General features: G+C 40.1%; 1 protein-coding gene and 1 long non-coding RNA gene across 36 annotated transcripts in view; one reads left to right on the forward strand and one right to left on the reverse strand.

Moving 5' to 3' along the window:
- The window catches only part of ANK3 (ankyrin 3), an 818,082-nt gene that overhangs the window by 298,393 nt on the left and 501,301 nt on the right, over positions 1–18,388 (reverse strand). Inside the window, exon 1 of one of the 30 annotated variants that reach the window (XM_089683178.1) lies at positions 5,789–5,938. The exons of the other annotated variants lie outside the window; for them this stretch is intronic. Coding sequence (XP_089539304.1) covers positions 5,789–5,824 — 36 coding nt within the window. The 5' untranslated portion in view covers positions 5,825–5,938. Of the gene's footprint in view, positions 1–5,788; positions 5,939–18,388 lie in introns of those variants that run through there. 30 annotated transcript variants of the gene reach the window in all.
- Positions 6,113–18,388, forward strand: part of LOC149457739 (uncharacterized) — a 245,107-nt gene continuing 232,831 nt past the window's right edge. For all 6 annotated transcript variants that reach the window (XR_016313568.1, XR_016313569.1, XR_016313571.1 and 3 more), the window contains exons 1-3: positions 6,113–6,269; positions 11,442–11,548; positions 11,694–11,800. This is a non-coding gene — a long non-coding RNA (uncharacterized LOC149457739). The remainder of the gene's footprint in view (positions 6,270–11,441; positions 11,549–11,693; positions 11,801–18,388) is intronic.

Consider the following 18,388-nt stretch of genomic DNA (forward strand, 5'->3'; position numbering starts at 1 on the left):
CAAAATTATAATGCAAATACTGCTGGTATTTCCAAAAGATGATATGTATACCATTCAAGCAGTGATTCATTTATTTTTCTTCTGGTATTTCCACTCTGTATAGGAAGAATGACAGAGAATGATTGAGGCAGGAATATTACAATAAAAAAAAGAAATATGTAGGATTATGAGATCAGCTAAACACATTTGGATACACAAGAAATGATGCAGAGCTCTGTTGGTTCTTAATATTTAACAAAAGCTCCAAATCAACTTACTGCAGTAAAAATGGCCTAATAGATAAAATCAGGATATACGGCATAATAATAATAATACAGTAGAAGCACATGCATGAAAAAACTACTCCGAACCCTGATGTAAAATGATACTCTGGGACCCCACATTATCTCTTTATTACTGTATATGCAATATACATAGAGGTCAAGAGAACTTGACATTTCAGAATATTTCACAACAAGACTTCAACAGACGTTACATAGTAAGGTTAGAAAAAGATACATGTCCATCAAGTCAAACCAAATGACAAATAACTAAAATAAAACCCTTACTTATTCAGAACTCAGCTGTGCTACAAAATTTTCTAGCCAACAAAGCTAGGAACAGCAGCTGATTGCTAAAAAGATAGTTCCCTATAGAGTAAGCTACACAATTAGCATGCAGTAACATTTTGCAGTAATTAATCATACATGATTAGACATGACTAGGTATGTGCGACCATACATGACTAATCGCAACTCCCAACTAGTGAATGCTATACTGTATATGTAGCTTACTCCATAGGGGGCTATTTGTTGCATCTTTTTAGCAAACATGGGATCTCCTATCCAAAGTTGCTTAGCAGTTAGCACTCATCTCCTACAGCAATGGGGACCTTGGCTTAATTCTCAACATTGCGTTTGCATGCTCTCCCTGTGCTTGGGTTTCCTCTGATTACTCTGGTTTTCCCCTATACTCCAAAGAAATGCCGGTAGATTCATTGGTTTCTGCCTAAATCGGCCCTTGTACTTTTGTACGAACTGGATATGCACACAAGTTAATATGTTCTGCATGTGGATTCCAGACCTGGGATGTTGGGATGGGTTAGGGAAAGACCTGGAAACGTATCTTGTAAAAAAACATTGTGCCTTGGAAAAAAGCTCCCAAGTCTATCAGACATAATTCCCAGAGGGCTAGCTCACAGAATCGTAGAGAGTTGGATATGGCGCAACAGAAACAAACATATGTTTTTGAAATTATTCAATTCCGACACACTGAAAACAATGCACTCCCTGTGTGGCTAAAATGTATCTCTGCATTTAAGAAAGACAAAGTAAGGAGCCACCCAGGGAACCCTCTAGTGGCTAACTAACCAATCTCAATATTTAATTCAATAAAAAATATGGTAGGAAAAGCTGGTAAAATGTGAGCATCATTAAAATTAATCTGAAGGCTAAATTCACACTGCTGCAATCTGATTTTGATCTGACTTTCAGTGAGATTATGTAGTGCAATTTGGATTTGGATGCTACTTTGAAGTGGTTTGTATATTTTTGGGGCCATAATTGTGCTGAAATTGCAACAAAGTAGCACAGAAACCTTTTCCAAAATTGTGCTATGCTGACTTGCATTTATGTGAATGGACACCATTGAAACAATGTGAATTCCATTGCCATGTGATTCTGTGCGACTCAAGTCACATCCGAATTTGCACTAGTATGAACAGAGCTGAAAGCAACCCATTTTTTTGACAATGATTACAGAAATATATGGGGAATATGAAATCTACTCCAGTCTGTCCTTAGAGACCCTGTTGTTCCCCTCATTGAGAGCCACCATATTGCTTCAAGCACAACATAGAGAAGGTAGAGACAAGCTTTTAATTATGCAAGCCTACACATCGAAGATATCGCTTCCCATTATGTGATAGTCTTGTGTCACTGTTCTTTGCATATGCCAGCAGTCAAAGGTAATGGTTAGACATACATATGATGGCTCAGTTGTTAAACCTGTGTATGACCATTTTTTCAATTTTGGATAGATTAAGGTAGGGTTATAATCAGTGTCACTTCATGTTTTTCCTGTCTGTGCCAAAGTTACAAAGATGCAACTGGAAGTGAGAGGAAATCTTTACAAAGTGAGGGAAATTCCTGTCTCAGACAGTTATTATTTATTACAGGTACTTATATAGTGCCGTAAATTTACACAGCACTTTACACATATATATTGTACATTCACATCAGTCCCTAACCCTTAAGGGGTGTACAATCTAAGGTCCCTAACTCAGATTCATACATATACATACTAGGGCCAATTTAGACAGGAGCCAATTAACCTACCAGCATGTCTTTGGAGTGGAAACCGGAGTACCTGGAGGAAACCCACGCAGGCACTGGGAGAGCATGCAAACTCCAGGCAGGTGGTGCCATGGCTGGTATTCGAACCAATGACTCTAGTACTGCCAGGCGGAAGTGCTAACCATTTAGCCACTGTGCTGTTCGGTTGTCACCAGAACATTTGTTCCCATTAGACGATTTCCCTTCACCTCTTGTTCTTATGACAACACAAAAATTTTGGATTTCCCCTCACTTTCTGTCTTGTGACAATGGTCACCAGGACAAATAGAGAGGGTCTAATCTCCCAAGTGTAGACATTGTAGAGGCTGTTTTCTATGGGGCGGTCCAATGCAAAAGGACCGCCTGTCCATTTCCACCCATCATCCGATCTGATCTGCCAGATAGATGGGGAATGGAACCGATTCCATCTATTTTTATCGTATAGCATGTGCGCTGACACCCGCTGCTCCATAGAGAGCTATGGATGGTCCAATTGGGTCTGCCTGAAAAACTGACAGGCGGACCCAATTGGACAGCCAGTGTGAAAGAGGCCTAAATTATATTAGATACTTTATTATAATTGAATTCAATACAAAACTTGATAGCTTCATTCTGTTTCAGCTGCATGTTTTGGGAAGAGATGTGTGTTAGAAAAGTACCACTACAGATACACGCACAGGAAATAGAAAAGTTCACTTTAACCGCTTCCACACCGCCGTATAGTAGAAATTCTGCTACAGGGTGGCACAGGTGCACAAAATCACACATACACACACAGTTCTGCCCTGTCATTTGTGGCCTTAGCTGTCAATCACCAGGTCCCGGCCGGTGATTTCTCGCCGGTACCTGGTGATCGCCGAGTAACTCTGACGGGGAGAGACTTGTGTATAAACAACACAGATCTTTCCCCCTGTCATCTCCTGCACACTGCTTTGTATGGCTCTGATCGCCAAGTATCTCCGACAGGGGAGAGCCTTGTGTATAAACAACACAGATCTCTCTCCTGACAGCTCCTGCACACTGCTTTGTGAAACACAGCACACTTAATAAAACACACACAGCACACAGTTAACCCTCTGATCGCCCCGTATGTTAACTCTTTCCTGCCCAGTGCCATTAACACAGAGTCAGTGCTTTTTTTATAGCACTGATCACTGTATTGGTGTCACTGGGGATGTAAGTGACACCAAGTCAGTTCTCCCCAGTGTCAGAATACCTGCCGCAGCCCTGCTATAAGTTGCTGATCGCTGCCATTACTAGCAAAAAAACCCCACAAAATTCCAGTATTTATACCGCCATTTGTAAACGCAATAACTTTCATGTAAACCAATTAATTTACAAGTATTATGATTTTTTTTTTTTTAGCAAAGACAGGTATCAAAATACATTTTGGCCTAAATTTAGGATGAAATTTGATTTTTAAATTTTTTTTTAATGGACATGTTTAATAGCAAAAAGTCAAAAATATTGTTTTTTTCTCAAAATTATCAGACTTTTTTTTTATAGCGCAAAAAAAAAAATATGCACAGGTGATCAAATACCATAAAAAGAAATCTCTATTTGTGGGGAAAAAAGGACGTAAATTTCATTTGGATGACCACGCAATTGTCAGTTAAAGTAACACAGCACCGTTTCGCAAAAAATGGCCTGGTCAGGAAGGGGGGTAAATCCTCTGGAGGGCAAGTGGTTAAGGCTATTTTCAGATGAGAATTCCGATCAGATCCACCTGTCCACTTGTTTACATTGAACAACCTCTGAATCCAGTTAGGTCTGAAAAAACTGAAAAGGTTTGTGTCTTTCCATTTTGTTCAGATCTAAATGTGACGGATTGGAGGTAAAAGGAGGATGTAAACAGATGCATGTTCTTTTGCATCTGCCTGCCATAGACCTAATGTGGGTTCGGTGGCTGGAGGTAAAACCCAAACGGACATGGATGGCACAAAAGTAACATCTGTTCCATTCTGCTTCGATTCAGCAAGGGAGTTGCTCACAGATCCTCTGAGGATCAGAACAGACGCTGCTCGGCTGAAAGGACCCTTAGGTAACCACTGCAGTAATAAATGCTGAATGAAAATAAACAATCTTTGGCAAACCATCTCTTTAAAAATGGCTTTTTTTGGAGGAGCACAGATTGCCCACCTAAACTCAGTCATTAAGAACACAGTTTGCTTTAGGGAAAACTTGCATACGTACAGTGTCGGTGCGGTCACCCTGCAAAACGTTCATCATGAAGCGACGCACTACTCCACATCTGCAAACATATCTAATTAATTATAGCAAACATAATCTGTGTGCAGTCACAAGGTGAAATGCAACCTCCCTCCCCTTCGAAAAGAGATCTCGAGGTCAATGAGCAGCAAATGTGCAGCAGCAGTTACACATTAATGTGTGTGTATCCTTGAAGGTTTGTGAAAGACATGCATCTGTGTGATCCACAGTCACAATGCAAGGCTGTTTTTTTTGTTACTAAATAATAAATTCCTGTAAGTTCTCCATAATCAGTAGCTGTTTTTGTGATAGCACCTGGATACAACAGACCGTACTCTACTAATGACAGGTCACAGGATGGCAAAACAGGCTTTGGATAAACACACTGGTTCTGACACCTAGAAGAACCCTCAAGCTGTTTACACACAATTATAGATCAATATGGTCACCATCTGACTGCAGCTATTTGAAATCCTAAATCTGGTCATATCAGTTTCAATATTAACCGTAATATCTCTATGTATTTGGTACCACAGATGTAACTACATTTTGGGGTGGTCTGATTCCTAACCTTAGGCACATTTACTGCTCACACAAACATAATTTGAAAAGAATAACGAATGCTCTAGCTGTTGTCACTTGCATGCTGAATGTCACCTAGAGGCCACAATGGCACATTCATTTGTACGTACCTTCATATATAAAACACAAGTATAAAAAAAAAAGAAAAAAAACTTCTTTGCATACAACCAAATAAAAAAATTAAATAAACAAACAAATAAATAAATAAACCGAGCATCTAGCAAACACTACACAAAGGTTAAAAATTATAATTCAGCTTGCATTGCGTGAACATTAGCATAAATAAAATGGCTTGCAAAATTACTTAATTATCTTAAAAAATCTCAATACAGCTTTCCATTTTGCTGGAAACCAACAAAGAAATCAGACACAAAAACCTTCAAACATTAAGAAAATCAAAGCATTAGCAATCAGTTAATACAATATTTACATTTAGTTTCTACATTTAAAATGAAGGAATCATAATATATCTGTCTCGTCTATCAAGAGTAAATGAGTACATTCAAATGTGTACTCAGTGATCACATTTAACCTGAAGGCAAGGGCAAATTCCAGCGTCCTGTGCAGCTGCGTGTAAACATTTACATCTGTTCCTTGCTGACGAGTTAAGTTAAAAATAAAGGAAATCATACAAGCCATTGCGTTGCTCAGACAGAAATCTATGGAAAAGGTGGAGGCAACCTTACTTGCTCAAAAACGCTCTCTCCTTCTTCCACCGCCATTTTCTCTGGCTTACAATGAAACTTGATAATATGATAGATTAATAGCGTAGACTCTGCATCCCAGAAGGGAAAAAAAAAAAACACCACAACACGTAATTCCGAAAAGGCACAGGCTACAATTGCAGGTGACGTCCCAGAGTCTCAACTATACACTCCCCAACACTCAACCACTACTCTCATCACACTGCATGAGAATTCCTGGCTGGCTTACCATATTTGTAAGCTCCAATCATTCTCTGTATATGTAACCATGATATGTAGAATACCAAAAATAGCAGCGGAATCAGCTGGCTACGTCCCGACACTTGCTTGGAAGGGCTCAGGCTTTTGTCATTTTGCTTATCAGTCCTGTTAGACATCAGTCAGTTTACTGGGAGAAATGAACCCAAGGATGAAAGCCATGTAAAGCCATGGATGCAGCAAAGACTCCGAGAACATTGTACAGGTACTATTATACAACAGGCTATATAAGCATATTAAATAAATTAAATTATTGTAAAAATTTACTAAAGGACTGGAAAGAACAACTGAGGTGTGAATAACAAATCAGCAACATATGACTGTTTAGGTCAAAAGCAAAATTTAAATCTGTTTCATTGTCGTGTCACAACTGTGACTGGGCCCAAATGGAACATATAGAGAATAATGTGGCCTACTCTCTTCTGTAATATAAACTCACATGGAGTCTCTAAGCCAGAAACAGCTGTGCCTTTACTTATAAAATCTTACTGAATAGAGAATTTTACACATGACAGCTTGTTATCTAAAAGTGTTTCTAAATTCTGTTAGGAGACCTTTATTTATCTGTTCACTTAATATATAACAACAAACTGTAAAAAAAAATAGCATTCTCTATACTTGCTGTTTCCACCAAGTAACTCCAGATGTAATTCATTCAAGTGTTCCATTGATATGTAAACACTTATTTACACTATACCCAGTATATAAATGATGTTCATATAACCTTTCATGCTTAAGCTTTAGAACTAAAAACATTTATTCAGATCTGTTTTTCATAAAATGTATTTGCTAGAGTTTTAAACAGGTTGAGAATAACCTATTTCGCAAAGCAAATGTCCTTCCTGGTGAGTTGGCAGCCTATAACATTAATATACGTATTTTATATCCAACACATGTATCACAGATCAGGAACATGTGTTAGTGAATTTCTAGTACTACATTTTTGTAGACACTGGCCACACCAGTATACCAGCTGAGTAATACACTCTGTCTACACTTATTATCTGCCAAATAACATTGAAGTCTGGATGATTCATTCCATAGGTTCAACTCCTAAACGTAAGAGGTCTGTGCTCTGTGTGCCATACCAACTGTTTCCCGTAGCTATATTTAAGATGGCCACAGAAGAAAAGACATTTACCCAGAAACAACATTCAGGAAGATATCTGCAAGTCCTCTACTGGCACCTGCTGCCATTTCTACTACAACTTACCTGATGGCCTGAAGTAGAGCACATGTGATACAGTAGCCAAGTCGTTAATGAGAAAATGTAAGAATCAGCTAGGTTGTAAGAACCCCATGAAAAGTTCTGAATGGAGTACTCACACTAGGTGTTTCATACCATGCACAAACAAGTTTGACCCTCAAAGTCCAGTAGGTTTAACTAGTGTGATCACTCTGTACTGTGGCCAGGCACAGTTTAGTCTACAGCAGTGGTCTCCAAACTACGGCCCTTTGCTTGCCATTTATCTGGCATTTGCGGCACTATTCCTCCCACTGGTACAAGACAGTATTCTGTCAGCTGACACCAACAATGGGGTACCATTTCTCCCATTGACACCAACAATGGGGCAATATTACTCCGAATGATACAAACGATGGAGCACTATTCCTCCACCTAATACCAAATGTGACGTTTACTCCCACTGATGTCAAGAAAATTTCCACTCCCACTGGCCACAGTCCAACCCCCATAAAGCCTGAAGGTCAAAAAAACTTGACCCTTTGTTTATAAAGTTTGAAGACGCCTAGTCTACAGTGTCCTGGCCCACTTGAAGAGATGGGCTTGGGCATGGACTTGAGCTTGGACTTGCACATGGGGTCACTTTGGTCTATGACAAAAGTGGTGACATGCTCGGACTTGGCACACTGTAAGTGCAGGCCATGGGGGGAATGGGGAAAATTGTTCTTGGGCAAAGTACAAGGCAACTGTGCCTAGTGTGAGTGGGCCCTAGTGTCATGTGCCCTCAAATGAATACCGATGAAAAAAACGATTTACTAACATAATAAAATAAATGCCTATTTTTACGTAGAAGGGCCATCTTCCTGAGCATGTGTATAGGATATAAATATATATAAATATATATATATATATATATATATATATATATATAAAGGTTTGGGGTTGCCTAGCTCAAATGCAGTGTGCGCCAATGAGTACAGTCCACACCAGATAATGTCATTTAAGGACTTGTTGGCACCCTTATAAGAAAGTTCAAACACATTTCTAGAAACAAAAATCCATGGGTTTCCCTTGCAAGGGGGTTTAACCAGTAACACAAAATTAAACTGGAAATATCTTTTCCTCCAGATCACAATGAAATCTCTTGGTTTGCAGGTCCCAAAACAGATTTCACATTAAGCAAACTCCCTGGAGCCCCTCAACCTTCCTGGATGAGAATCTTGGGTCATAACCTCTACTTACACTGTGTCAAGGCACTGCACTGCCACAGTATATATGGGGAATCTATTACTATAGAAACCATATGGAAAATACATTTTTTCCTTAAATTACTAAGAACGTTGAATATTGCTTTAAAGACTTCTTTACATGCAGAGTTTCAGCAAATCCTTTTTTCTATAATTCATTCATATTAAATCCCATAAAAGATAGTAAAATTAATGTCTGTCTAATATCTTTATTGGATTAGCTAAATACACTATTAGCATGTAAAATAATCTTCTGAAATGCTAATCTGGATGTACCTAGTAAGATTAATGAAACTGCATAATATTCTTACTTGGTAGAATATCACACTGAACCCTGATTATGGATTGTCTGGATTTATCACTGAGGTACCATTCATCACAGATGCAGCAGAGAAAACACAGATGGTGCCATGATTCAAAATATGTGGACTATAACAGCCAATCAGCTGCTTGCTCATATTTTCTCATTAACACTGAACAATAAAAGAAAGAAGGTAATTGGTTGCCAGGAACAACATACAACAGTTAGTTCCTCCATATACTTTTTGTAACATGGGCACAGAATTAACACAACAGGTGTAAAACCGAAAAAAATACATGTGAACACGACAGATTACATCTCCCACCAATACACTGTACATGCCTTCAGCGGTGGCATCCTACTCTGTAGTCTCTCTGATCTTCTTGCTTGCCTATAGGGCTCTTCATGGCTTGGCACACCATTATCTGTCTGAACTTTTATAAACTTGCTCCCCCCCCTTGTAACCTCTGCTCCTCAAATTCTGGTCGTCTGTGTGTCCCCCTGCTCACCTACACTCAATGGAAGACAGAGCCTTCTCCTGCTATGCCCCAAAACTCTACTTCACTTCCAAAGAACATCAGAGTCATCAAGTCATCTTCTCTAAATTCATTCAAATCACATTTAAAAATGTTTTTCTTTAGACAAGCTTTCACACAATTGTCCCTTTTTTCGCCTTTGTTTTCCCCTGTGTATTTCTTGTGTTATTGTTTCTTGTCTTTGTAAAAAGCTTTGAGAAACTAACTTTAAAAGTGCTAAATAAAAAAAGTTTTTTATTATTGGATGAAGGACTCCTTGACTGACAGAGAAGAAGAGAACATACGATCAGATAAATAAGCAACACACTACACTTACCTACTGATGACCCACCTATGAAAAATACATCTTTTAACCACTTACCGACTGTCTGCCAGCAGTAATTTTATGCGAACAGGCACTGTCACGTACTTGTATGTTGGCACCTTCTTCCAGGTTCAGGGCGTACCCCCCCTCCCCCTCCCTTTGTCAACTCCCGCTGATTTTGTCAGAAGGTTACAGCCAATGAATCATGGCTGAGACCTGCCAATCGGCTGTGTCCAATCACAGCCTAGAACCCTGTGTTGACAAACACACAGAGCTCTGTACAGAGGAATGATCTGTGTGTTTCTTCTCTCTGAAAAGCAGGGAGAAGGAACAAATAGATTTTTAGTAAAATTCAGCACATATGGTACAACACTTGTTAGGCACACACTTAACCCCTTGATTATCCATGACGTTAACCATTTCCCAGCCAGTGTCATTAGTATCTTGACAGTGTATAGTATTATCACTGTATTAGTGTCACTTTGGGTGGGGGGCCCATGGAACACAGCCCCTTTTGGAGAGGTGGGGAGACCCCTGTCTCAGCTCCCCATATCCCTATTATGTGTAAGTCACCCTGTGCCTGTTAGGGGTACAGGGTGATCTGTCCTAATATTGTGTAGACATGTATAGGTGGATTGCGGGGGTTGTTCATTTTTTACAGCCAGGTGATGCCATTGTTCTATTGTGTCTTGCTTGTGAGCAAACTATTATGGGATGTATGTGTTTATGTGTATTGGCTTGGTGGGAGGTGTCTGCTGTGTCTCTTGTTACTAAATGTATTGCCCCGCCCTGTGTATATATCTTGTGTCTATGTTAAAATAAAGCAGTCTACCTGACTTTACTTTGGGTGGTGTCCGTGGATCTGTGTTCAGACAGGGAAGCGGGAGTCTAACGAAAATACCCTAGTGCAGTCAAGGTCCGGATCCGTTACAGTTTATATAATAAAAGATTAAAAAACCCAGTGGCAATCAAATACCACCAAAAGAAAGCTCTATTTGTGTGAATAAAATGATACACATTTCATTTGGGTACAGCGTTCCATGACGGCATCAATGGACCCATCAATGGACACAGACAGGGCGGCTCAGGAGTGAGCCCGCACAGAAAGCCGCTTTCCATGGGGGAGCCAACTAAAAAGGAGAGGCCAGGAGTGCCGGTGGGGGACCCCAGAAGAAAAAGATCGGGGATGCTCTGTAAGAAAGCATTGCACAGGGCAGGTAAATATAGACATGTTTGTTATTTTATTAAAAAAAACAAAGGTGTAATATCAATTTAAATAAATAAAGTTTCAATATTATTATTTAGAAGTAGGTGCTGTTATCCCTGAGCTTGCATTCACACCAGAGCAGAAAGTATTCCTGGTGATTTTGAAGCACTTTTTTTCCATGTGTTTTACAAGCATTTTTGCACATGTATCAACCTTAGTTTTCTGAGATGGGCAAGGGATGGAGAGCAATTCCAAAGCAGGACTTCAGGTACAAAAATGCACTAAAAACTCGAGAAAGCATATCAAGCTTCTATGGACAGTCATGGGGCTAAAAATGCACTAAAAACTTGAGAAAGCATGCCAAGCTTCTCTGGATAGTCATGGGGCCAAAAATGCACAAATATGCTCAAAACAAAGTTTATACTTTCACGCTGTGCATTTACCAACGTTTTGCTGTGTTTAGAAAAAAAAAACTATTCTGTGTGTCCAAGGTCAGATTAGATACGGTGAATGCATCTGAACGCTTGTAAACATTAAATTTAGCTTGTAAATGAAAAACAAAGCAAACAGTCCCAGAAAAACTTCTCCTGTGTTTACAGGGCAAGAACGCAAGCGGCAAGCGTGAATGAGGCCTCATAGCTAAACACACTGAGAAAAGACCATTAGAAGGACATCTCTGAACTTTCAAGAAAAGAAGAATATTGTGGTAAGATTAAAAAACAAAACAATTCTGTGTGTCCAGGGTCAGATTAGATACGGTGAATGCATCTGAACACCTGTAAACATTAAATTTAGCTTGTAGATGCAAAACAAAGCAAAATATCCCAGAAAAACGTCTCCTGCGTTTACAGGGCAAAAACCCAAGTGGCAAGAATGACTGAGGCCTCATAGCCAAACACACCGAGAAAAGACCATTAGAAGGACATCTCTGAACTTTCAAGAAAACAAGAATATTGTGGTAAGATTAGTGGTGACAACTTACCAATGAATCATTTTATCTAGGTTCCCTGTGCTTAGTCAATGAACGCTTGGGAAGGTTTGGCTTAAAGGCCTGATTTTCACCTGCATAAGGTGTACATTCATCATGTAGTTTAATTTTTGTCAATTGTTGCCCTTTATGCACAGCCATTAGTTGAGTAAATCTTCAAATTCCTTTGTCAGCAATTTCTATTTGTGTTCAAACATGAGGCATGGCACTGGACTGGTGAAAGCATGACCTACATGTCTGTAGCATGAGAACTGCATTTTACTATGAAGAAACTACATATGCCACAATCCCTGGTTCTCTCAGTCAAGTGCTGGTGCAAGTGACAGCTACCCAGTAATTAGATCTGAAAGCAACGCGCAGGCAGAGCATTCACAGACAGATCACTCATGTTGCTGAAGATATTTTTTGTTTATTATATGTGCACCCTCACATTTGTGATGAGAAAGAGCAGATGGCAATGCATGCGTTAGAAGCTGTGCAACCCAGAACAGGAAATTGTCTTGACCCTTTAGTAAACAGGGGCAAGCTAGGTGAATGAATACATTGGCATAGGGGAATCAATGAGCCATGGCACTATAATCTGCAGCTACGACATGTGAGCCCATCATTACAAGGTAAGGCATACTGCACAGCACAGGGAGTATAATGACACTAATACCTAGTTAAAGTATATGTAAACCCTCACCTTGTAAAACAACCTATTTACTTAAAAATAGAAATGAAACGCAAAACATTTGAATATATAGATATGAAAAAAAAAATATAAACACTTTTTTTCCCTTTTTTTATAAGTGATCACATTTCCTCTGTTCTCAGCTGTATAAGAGCTTGGGGAGAAGAAACAGCAGTACACTGAACTTCCCAGTGAAAGGCTGTGGGGGGGGGGGGGGGCGGGGAGGGGTCTGAGAGGACAAGTCTGATCATTGGAGGAGAGCAGGTAGGGTTCCCAGCACAGTTAGAGAACTAACCACAGTGTGTTCTCCTGCCTGGCATGGTCAGTTTTTAATAGGAAAGCAGAGGGACTGGCAGGAGCACCAGGGATTTCAAACAAAGGAAGCAGTACAAACAGAACAGGATACTTTTTCATGTAAGTAAAGGAACACAAGGGGGCGCCAACTAAGTGCAGGGTTAAAAACACAAGTTTATTAAAAAGCCAATGGACAACTCATATGTAAAAGGAGAAAGGCAGGCATGTCTGGTTTATCTGCGGTCTGATGGTGGGCACAAGTCAGGTTCTCCGACTGGATTGATGTTTCTGCTCATCTCTGTGCTCAAAGACCATGGGAAATCCAGACTGGAAGTAGCAGGGCCAGCATGTGAAGCTTTTTAATACACTTATGTTTTAATGCTGCACTTAGTTGGCGCCCTCTTGTATTCCTTTTCCAGATGAACAGAGTTTGCTTCACTCTATGGGGTTGCTGCCACTTTCTGCTTTGAAAGCCATGAGCTATTATGGACTTTAATGCATATAGACTTTTTTAACTTTGTGTATTGGGATAGTACACACCTTCTCCTTTCTCCAGCGCCATTTATATCTATTGCATACTTTTTCATACAAGTACATGGTATAGCAGGCACATATCAGGAATATGAAATGTTGGGTTTACATACTCTTTAAAACAGCTAAAACATTTGAAAGCATACAATACCTTTAAATGTCATCAGTTAAAACTAGAAAGACAGTCCAGAAGTTTAGGAAAAGAGCATTTTGCAACTAACGAAAGGTGTTATGTTTGAACTCTGAAAGTCAACAAAAATCTTATTGACATACATGGCTTGTTGCACCATGAGTCCGATTTTAATGAAGAAGTCATAGTTCTATCTGTGCATCAGTGCCGGACAGTCTGTATTCATCTATCATAGTCTGTGTTTATCACTGTTTGTCTATTTGCTATTGATTTCCTGTCTATCAATGGCTATACCAGAATCATTGCTACAGAAGGAAGCCCCTTCCGCAGCTGCCATTCCCAGATGATCCCATCCCATCGGATGGCTCAGGACTGCTGCAAGTGGTCAGGTAGGTTGAGAACAGAGAAGAAGGAGAAACATCCATTCCTCCCTTTCCTCTCTGACGTATGAAGACAGAAGTGATATATATTATGTAACTTCCGGTTTACTTTTTACTGGTCGTCACTGAACAGAGGGGCAGCCTTGGCTGGGAAGGAGAGGTCAGGGGTCTAATAGACCTCCGATCTCTCAATAAGGAGGACCTGTCACTGCCCAGCTATTACAAGGGATATTGTTCATCCCTTGTAATAGAAATAGAATTGAATTTAAACATTTAAAGAGAAAGTGTAAAAAATGTAAATAAAAGAATTGATAACATTTTATAAAATTTAACTCAAATGCTAATGTGCACATAGGTCCCCCAAGAATATGAAAACTGTGATTGCACTACACATGTTAGAAAGCACAATGAACGACAGAGTGAGAACAATAATTTAACTCTAAACTGGTAACCTGTAAAGGCTATTAAAGCGTCTCCTGTGGAGATTTTTAGGTACTGTAGTTTGTTGCCATTTCATGGGAGTGTGAAGTTTCAAATCTTGACATGTTTGGTATCTATTTATTTGCCACAAATTCATTTTATATTTTACCCAAACATTGTGTATTACGAAGGGAGTTCAAGTCAAACCATGACTTTTAATTTTACAAATATAAAAAGGGATGCTAGCATGGTGGTACTACATGCAGTAGCAAGGGTGTCCTATTACTGATAGGCAGCGACATGGGCCAGTCCCAAGACTGTTAATAAAGATGGCAGACAACAGCGTTTGTGGGTGCATGGAACATTGTGTGGTGATGAAGTTTCTTGTGAACGAAGGTGGAAAACCTGTGGATATCTACAGAAGACTTCAAGCACAGTATGGTGAGGAGATGCTTAGCTTGCAGTAAGACATTTGAATTGTGTAAACCTAAGATAGCCGTATGTCCATCAGTGACAATCCCGGCCCTGGTGGTTTCCAGTCCACAGCAGACATTCCTGTGAACATTCAGCACGTGCAACACCTAATCCTGGATAACTGACGCATAACCTGTCGTGAAATTGCACAAATCTTTCTGTGGGAATAGTGAACACAATCATTGACAAAGCAGGCTGTCCTAGGATGGTTCAGGCGTACTGACAAATGCTTCTATGCTGAAGCTTTCCAGGCATTAGTTAAACTTTGGGATAAGTGTATATATGTAGCAGGGGAGTATGTCGAAAAATAAATGCAATTTCCACTCCAAAATTTGTTATTTTATTATGCAAAAGTGCTGGTTTTGAGTTGAACTCCCCTCCTATACTGTGTTTGTGAGCACTAAAATGCATATTTTTTAATTAACATTTTCAGTCAATGTAAATTGCTGTGAAAATATTGCGCCTCACAAAAATTGCAACAACAGCCATTTTATTCTTCAGGGCCTCTGCTTTCTGAAAATATATAATGTTTGGGGTTCTAAGTAATTTTCTAGCCAAAAAAAAGTAGATTTTTACATAAATGTGAGATTTGTCAAAATTGGCCTGGGCAGCAAGTTATTAAATAGAATGCAATTTTGGCATTTTATAAATTGGTGATTTGTTCATTTGGTCATTGGTTATTGCCTGGCTTTAACTTTTTTATTTCTGGTTGTGGTTTGTGTTGGTTTCACATATAGTGTATGGTTTGTGCCATAGTTCTTTGCTGAATTGGTTTAGGAAACTGAAGATATTTGTGCTTATAGGCTCCTGAGAAATACACCCAGCTCTCTTAATTAGAGATGAGCGAATCGAAGTATCCGAAGTGGAATTCGAGTCGAATATCGGAAAAATTTCGATTCGTGCCGAATCCGAAAAACAGCCTAATTCGGACGCGCGAATCGAAATTTTTCCGAAAATGGCGGCTGACATGTGCGGCGACGGAGCGGGGATGTCGGGGAAGGCGCGCAGACAAGGCGCGCTGCCCCATAATGCATTCCTCAACGACATGTGATCGCATCAGCCAATCAGCAGCCAGCCAGCCAGCACTGTGTAATGGTCGAGGTATATATAGCGGCCATTTTGGAAATCTTCATTTGCCTGCAGTCATTGAACAGAGGCAGACCGCTCTGTACTAGGGACAGGGACAGAGTTAGGGCCACAGAAACGAGAATTGGGGACAGAGAGAAGTTACTTAGGGACAGAGAACCATTACTCAGGGACACAGACTTGTTAATGAGGGCCACAGAATCGTTATTTAGGGACAAAGAAACGCTAGTTAGGGCCACAGAATTCATACTCAGGGACAGACAGAATTGTTACTCAGTGCCAGAGAATTGTTACTTAGGGCCACAGAAACGTTATTAGGGCCACAGAATTTTTACTCAGGGACAGACAGAATTGTTACTGAGTGCCAGAGAATTGTTACTCAGGGACAGACAGAATTGTTACTGAGTGCCAGAGAATTCTTAGGGCCACAGAATTCATTCTCAGGGACAGACAGAATTGTTACTCAGGGACAGACAGAATTGTTACTGAGTGCCAGAGAATTGTTACTCAGGGACAGACAGAATTGTTACTGAGTGCCAGAGAAATGTTACTCAGGGACAGACAGAATTGTTACTGAGTGCCAGAGAATTGTTACTCAGGGACAGACAGAATTGTTACTGAGTGCCAGAGAATTGTTACTCAGGGACAGACAGAATTGTTACTGAGTGCCAGAGAATTGTTACTCAGGGACAGACAGAATTGTTACTGAGTGCCAGAGAATTGTTACTCAGGGACAGACAGAATTGTTACTGAGTGCCAGAGAATTGTTACTCGCACAGACACAAAATTGTTACTTGCACAGACACAGAATTGTTACTCGCACAGACACAGAATTGTTACTCAGGGCCACAGAATTCATACTCAGGGATAGACAGAATTGTTACTGAGTGCCAGAGAATTGTTACTCAGGGACAGACAGAATTGTTACTGAGTGCCAGAGAATTGTTACTCAGGGACAGACAGAATTGTTACTGAGTGCCAGAGAATTGTTACTCGCACAGACACAAAATTGTTACTTGCACAGACACAGAATTGTTACTCGCACAGACACAGAATTGTTACTCAGGGCCACAGAATTCATACTCAGGGACAGACAGAATTGTTACTGAGTGCCAGAGAATTGTTACTCAGGAACAGACAGAATTGTTACTGAGTGCCAGAGAATTGTTACTCAGGGACAGACAGAATTGTTACTGAGTGCCAGAGAATTGTTACTCAGGGACAGACAGAATTGTTACTGAGTGCCAGAGAATTGTTACTCAGGGACAGACAGAATTGTTACTGAGTGCCAGAGAATTGTTACTCGCACAGACACAAAATTGTTACTTGCACAGACACAGAATTGTTACTCGCACAGACACAGAATTGTTACTCAGGGCCACAGAATTCATACTCAGGGATAGACAGAATTGTTACTGAGTGCCAGAGAATTGTTACTCAGGGACAGACAGAATTGTTACTGAGTGCCAGAGAATTGTTACTCAGGGACAGACAGAATTGTTACTGAGTGCCAGAGAATTGTTACTCGCACAGACACAAAATTGTTACTTGCACAGACACAGAATTGTTACTCGCACAGACACAGAATTGTTACTCAGGGCCACAGAATTCATACTCAGGGACAGACAGAATTGTTACTGAGTGCCAGAGAATTGTTACTCAGGGACAGACAGAATTGTTACTGAGTGCCAGAGAATTGTTACTCAGGGACAGACAGAATTGTTACTGAGTGCCAGAGATTTGTTACTCGCACAGACACAAAATTGTTACTTGCACAGACACAGAATTGTTACTCGCACAGACACAGAATTGTTACTCAGGGCCACAGAATTCATACTCAGGGACAGACAGAATTGTTACTGAGTGCCAGAGAATTGTTACTCAGGGACAGACAGAATTGTTACTGAGTGCCAGAGAATTGTTACTCAGGGACAGACAGAATTGTTACTGAGTGCCAGAGAATTGTTACTCAGGGACAGACAGAATTGTTACTGAGTGCCAGAGAATTGTTACTCAGGGACAGACAGAATTGTTACTGAGTGCCAGAGAATTGTTACTCGCACAGACACAAAATTGTTACTTGCACAGACACAGAATTGTTACTCGCACAGACACAGAATTGTTACTCAGGGCCACAGAATTCATACTCAGGGATAGACAGAATTGTTACTGAGTGCCAGAGAATTGTTACTCAGGGACAGACAGAATTGTTACTGAGTGCCAGAGAATTGTTACTCAGGGACAGACAGAATTGTTACTGAGTGCCAGAGAATTGTTACTCGCACAGACACAAAATTGTTACTTGCACAGACACAGAATTGTTACTCGCACAGACACAGAATTGTTACTCAGGGCCACAGAATTCATACTCAGGGATAGACAGAATTGTTACTGAGTGCCAGAGAATTGTTACTCAGGGACAGACAGAATTGTTACTGAGTGCCAGAGAATTGTTACTCAGGGACAGACAGAATTGTTACTGAGTGCCAGAGAATTGTTACTCGCACAGACACAAAATTGTTACTTGCACAGACACAGAATTGTTACTCGCACAGACACAGAATTGTTAC

This window comes from Staurois parvus, unplaced genomic scaffold (assembly GCF_062004578.1).
Source record: "Staurois parvus isolate SC_StPar_1 unplaced genomic scaffold, SC_StPar_1.0 ptg000303l, whole genome shotgun sequence".
Classification (NCBI taxonomy): domain Eukaryota; kingdom Metazoa; phylum Chordata; class Amphibia; order Anura; family Ranidae; genus Staurois; species Staurois parvus.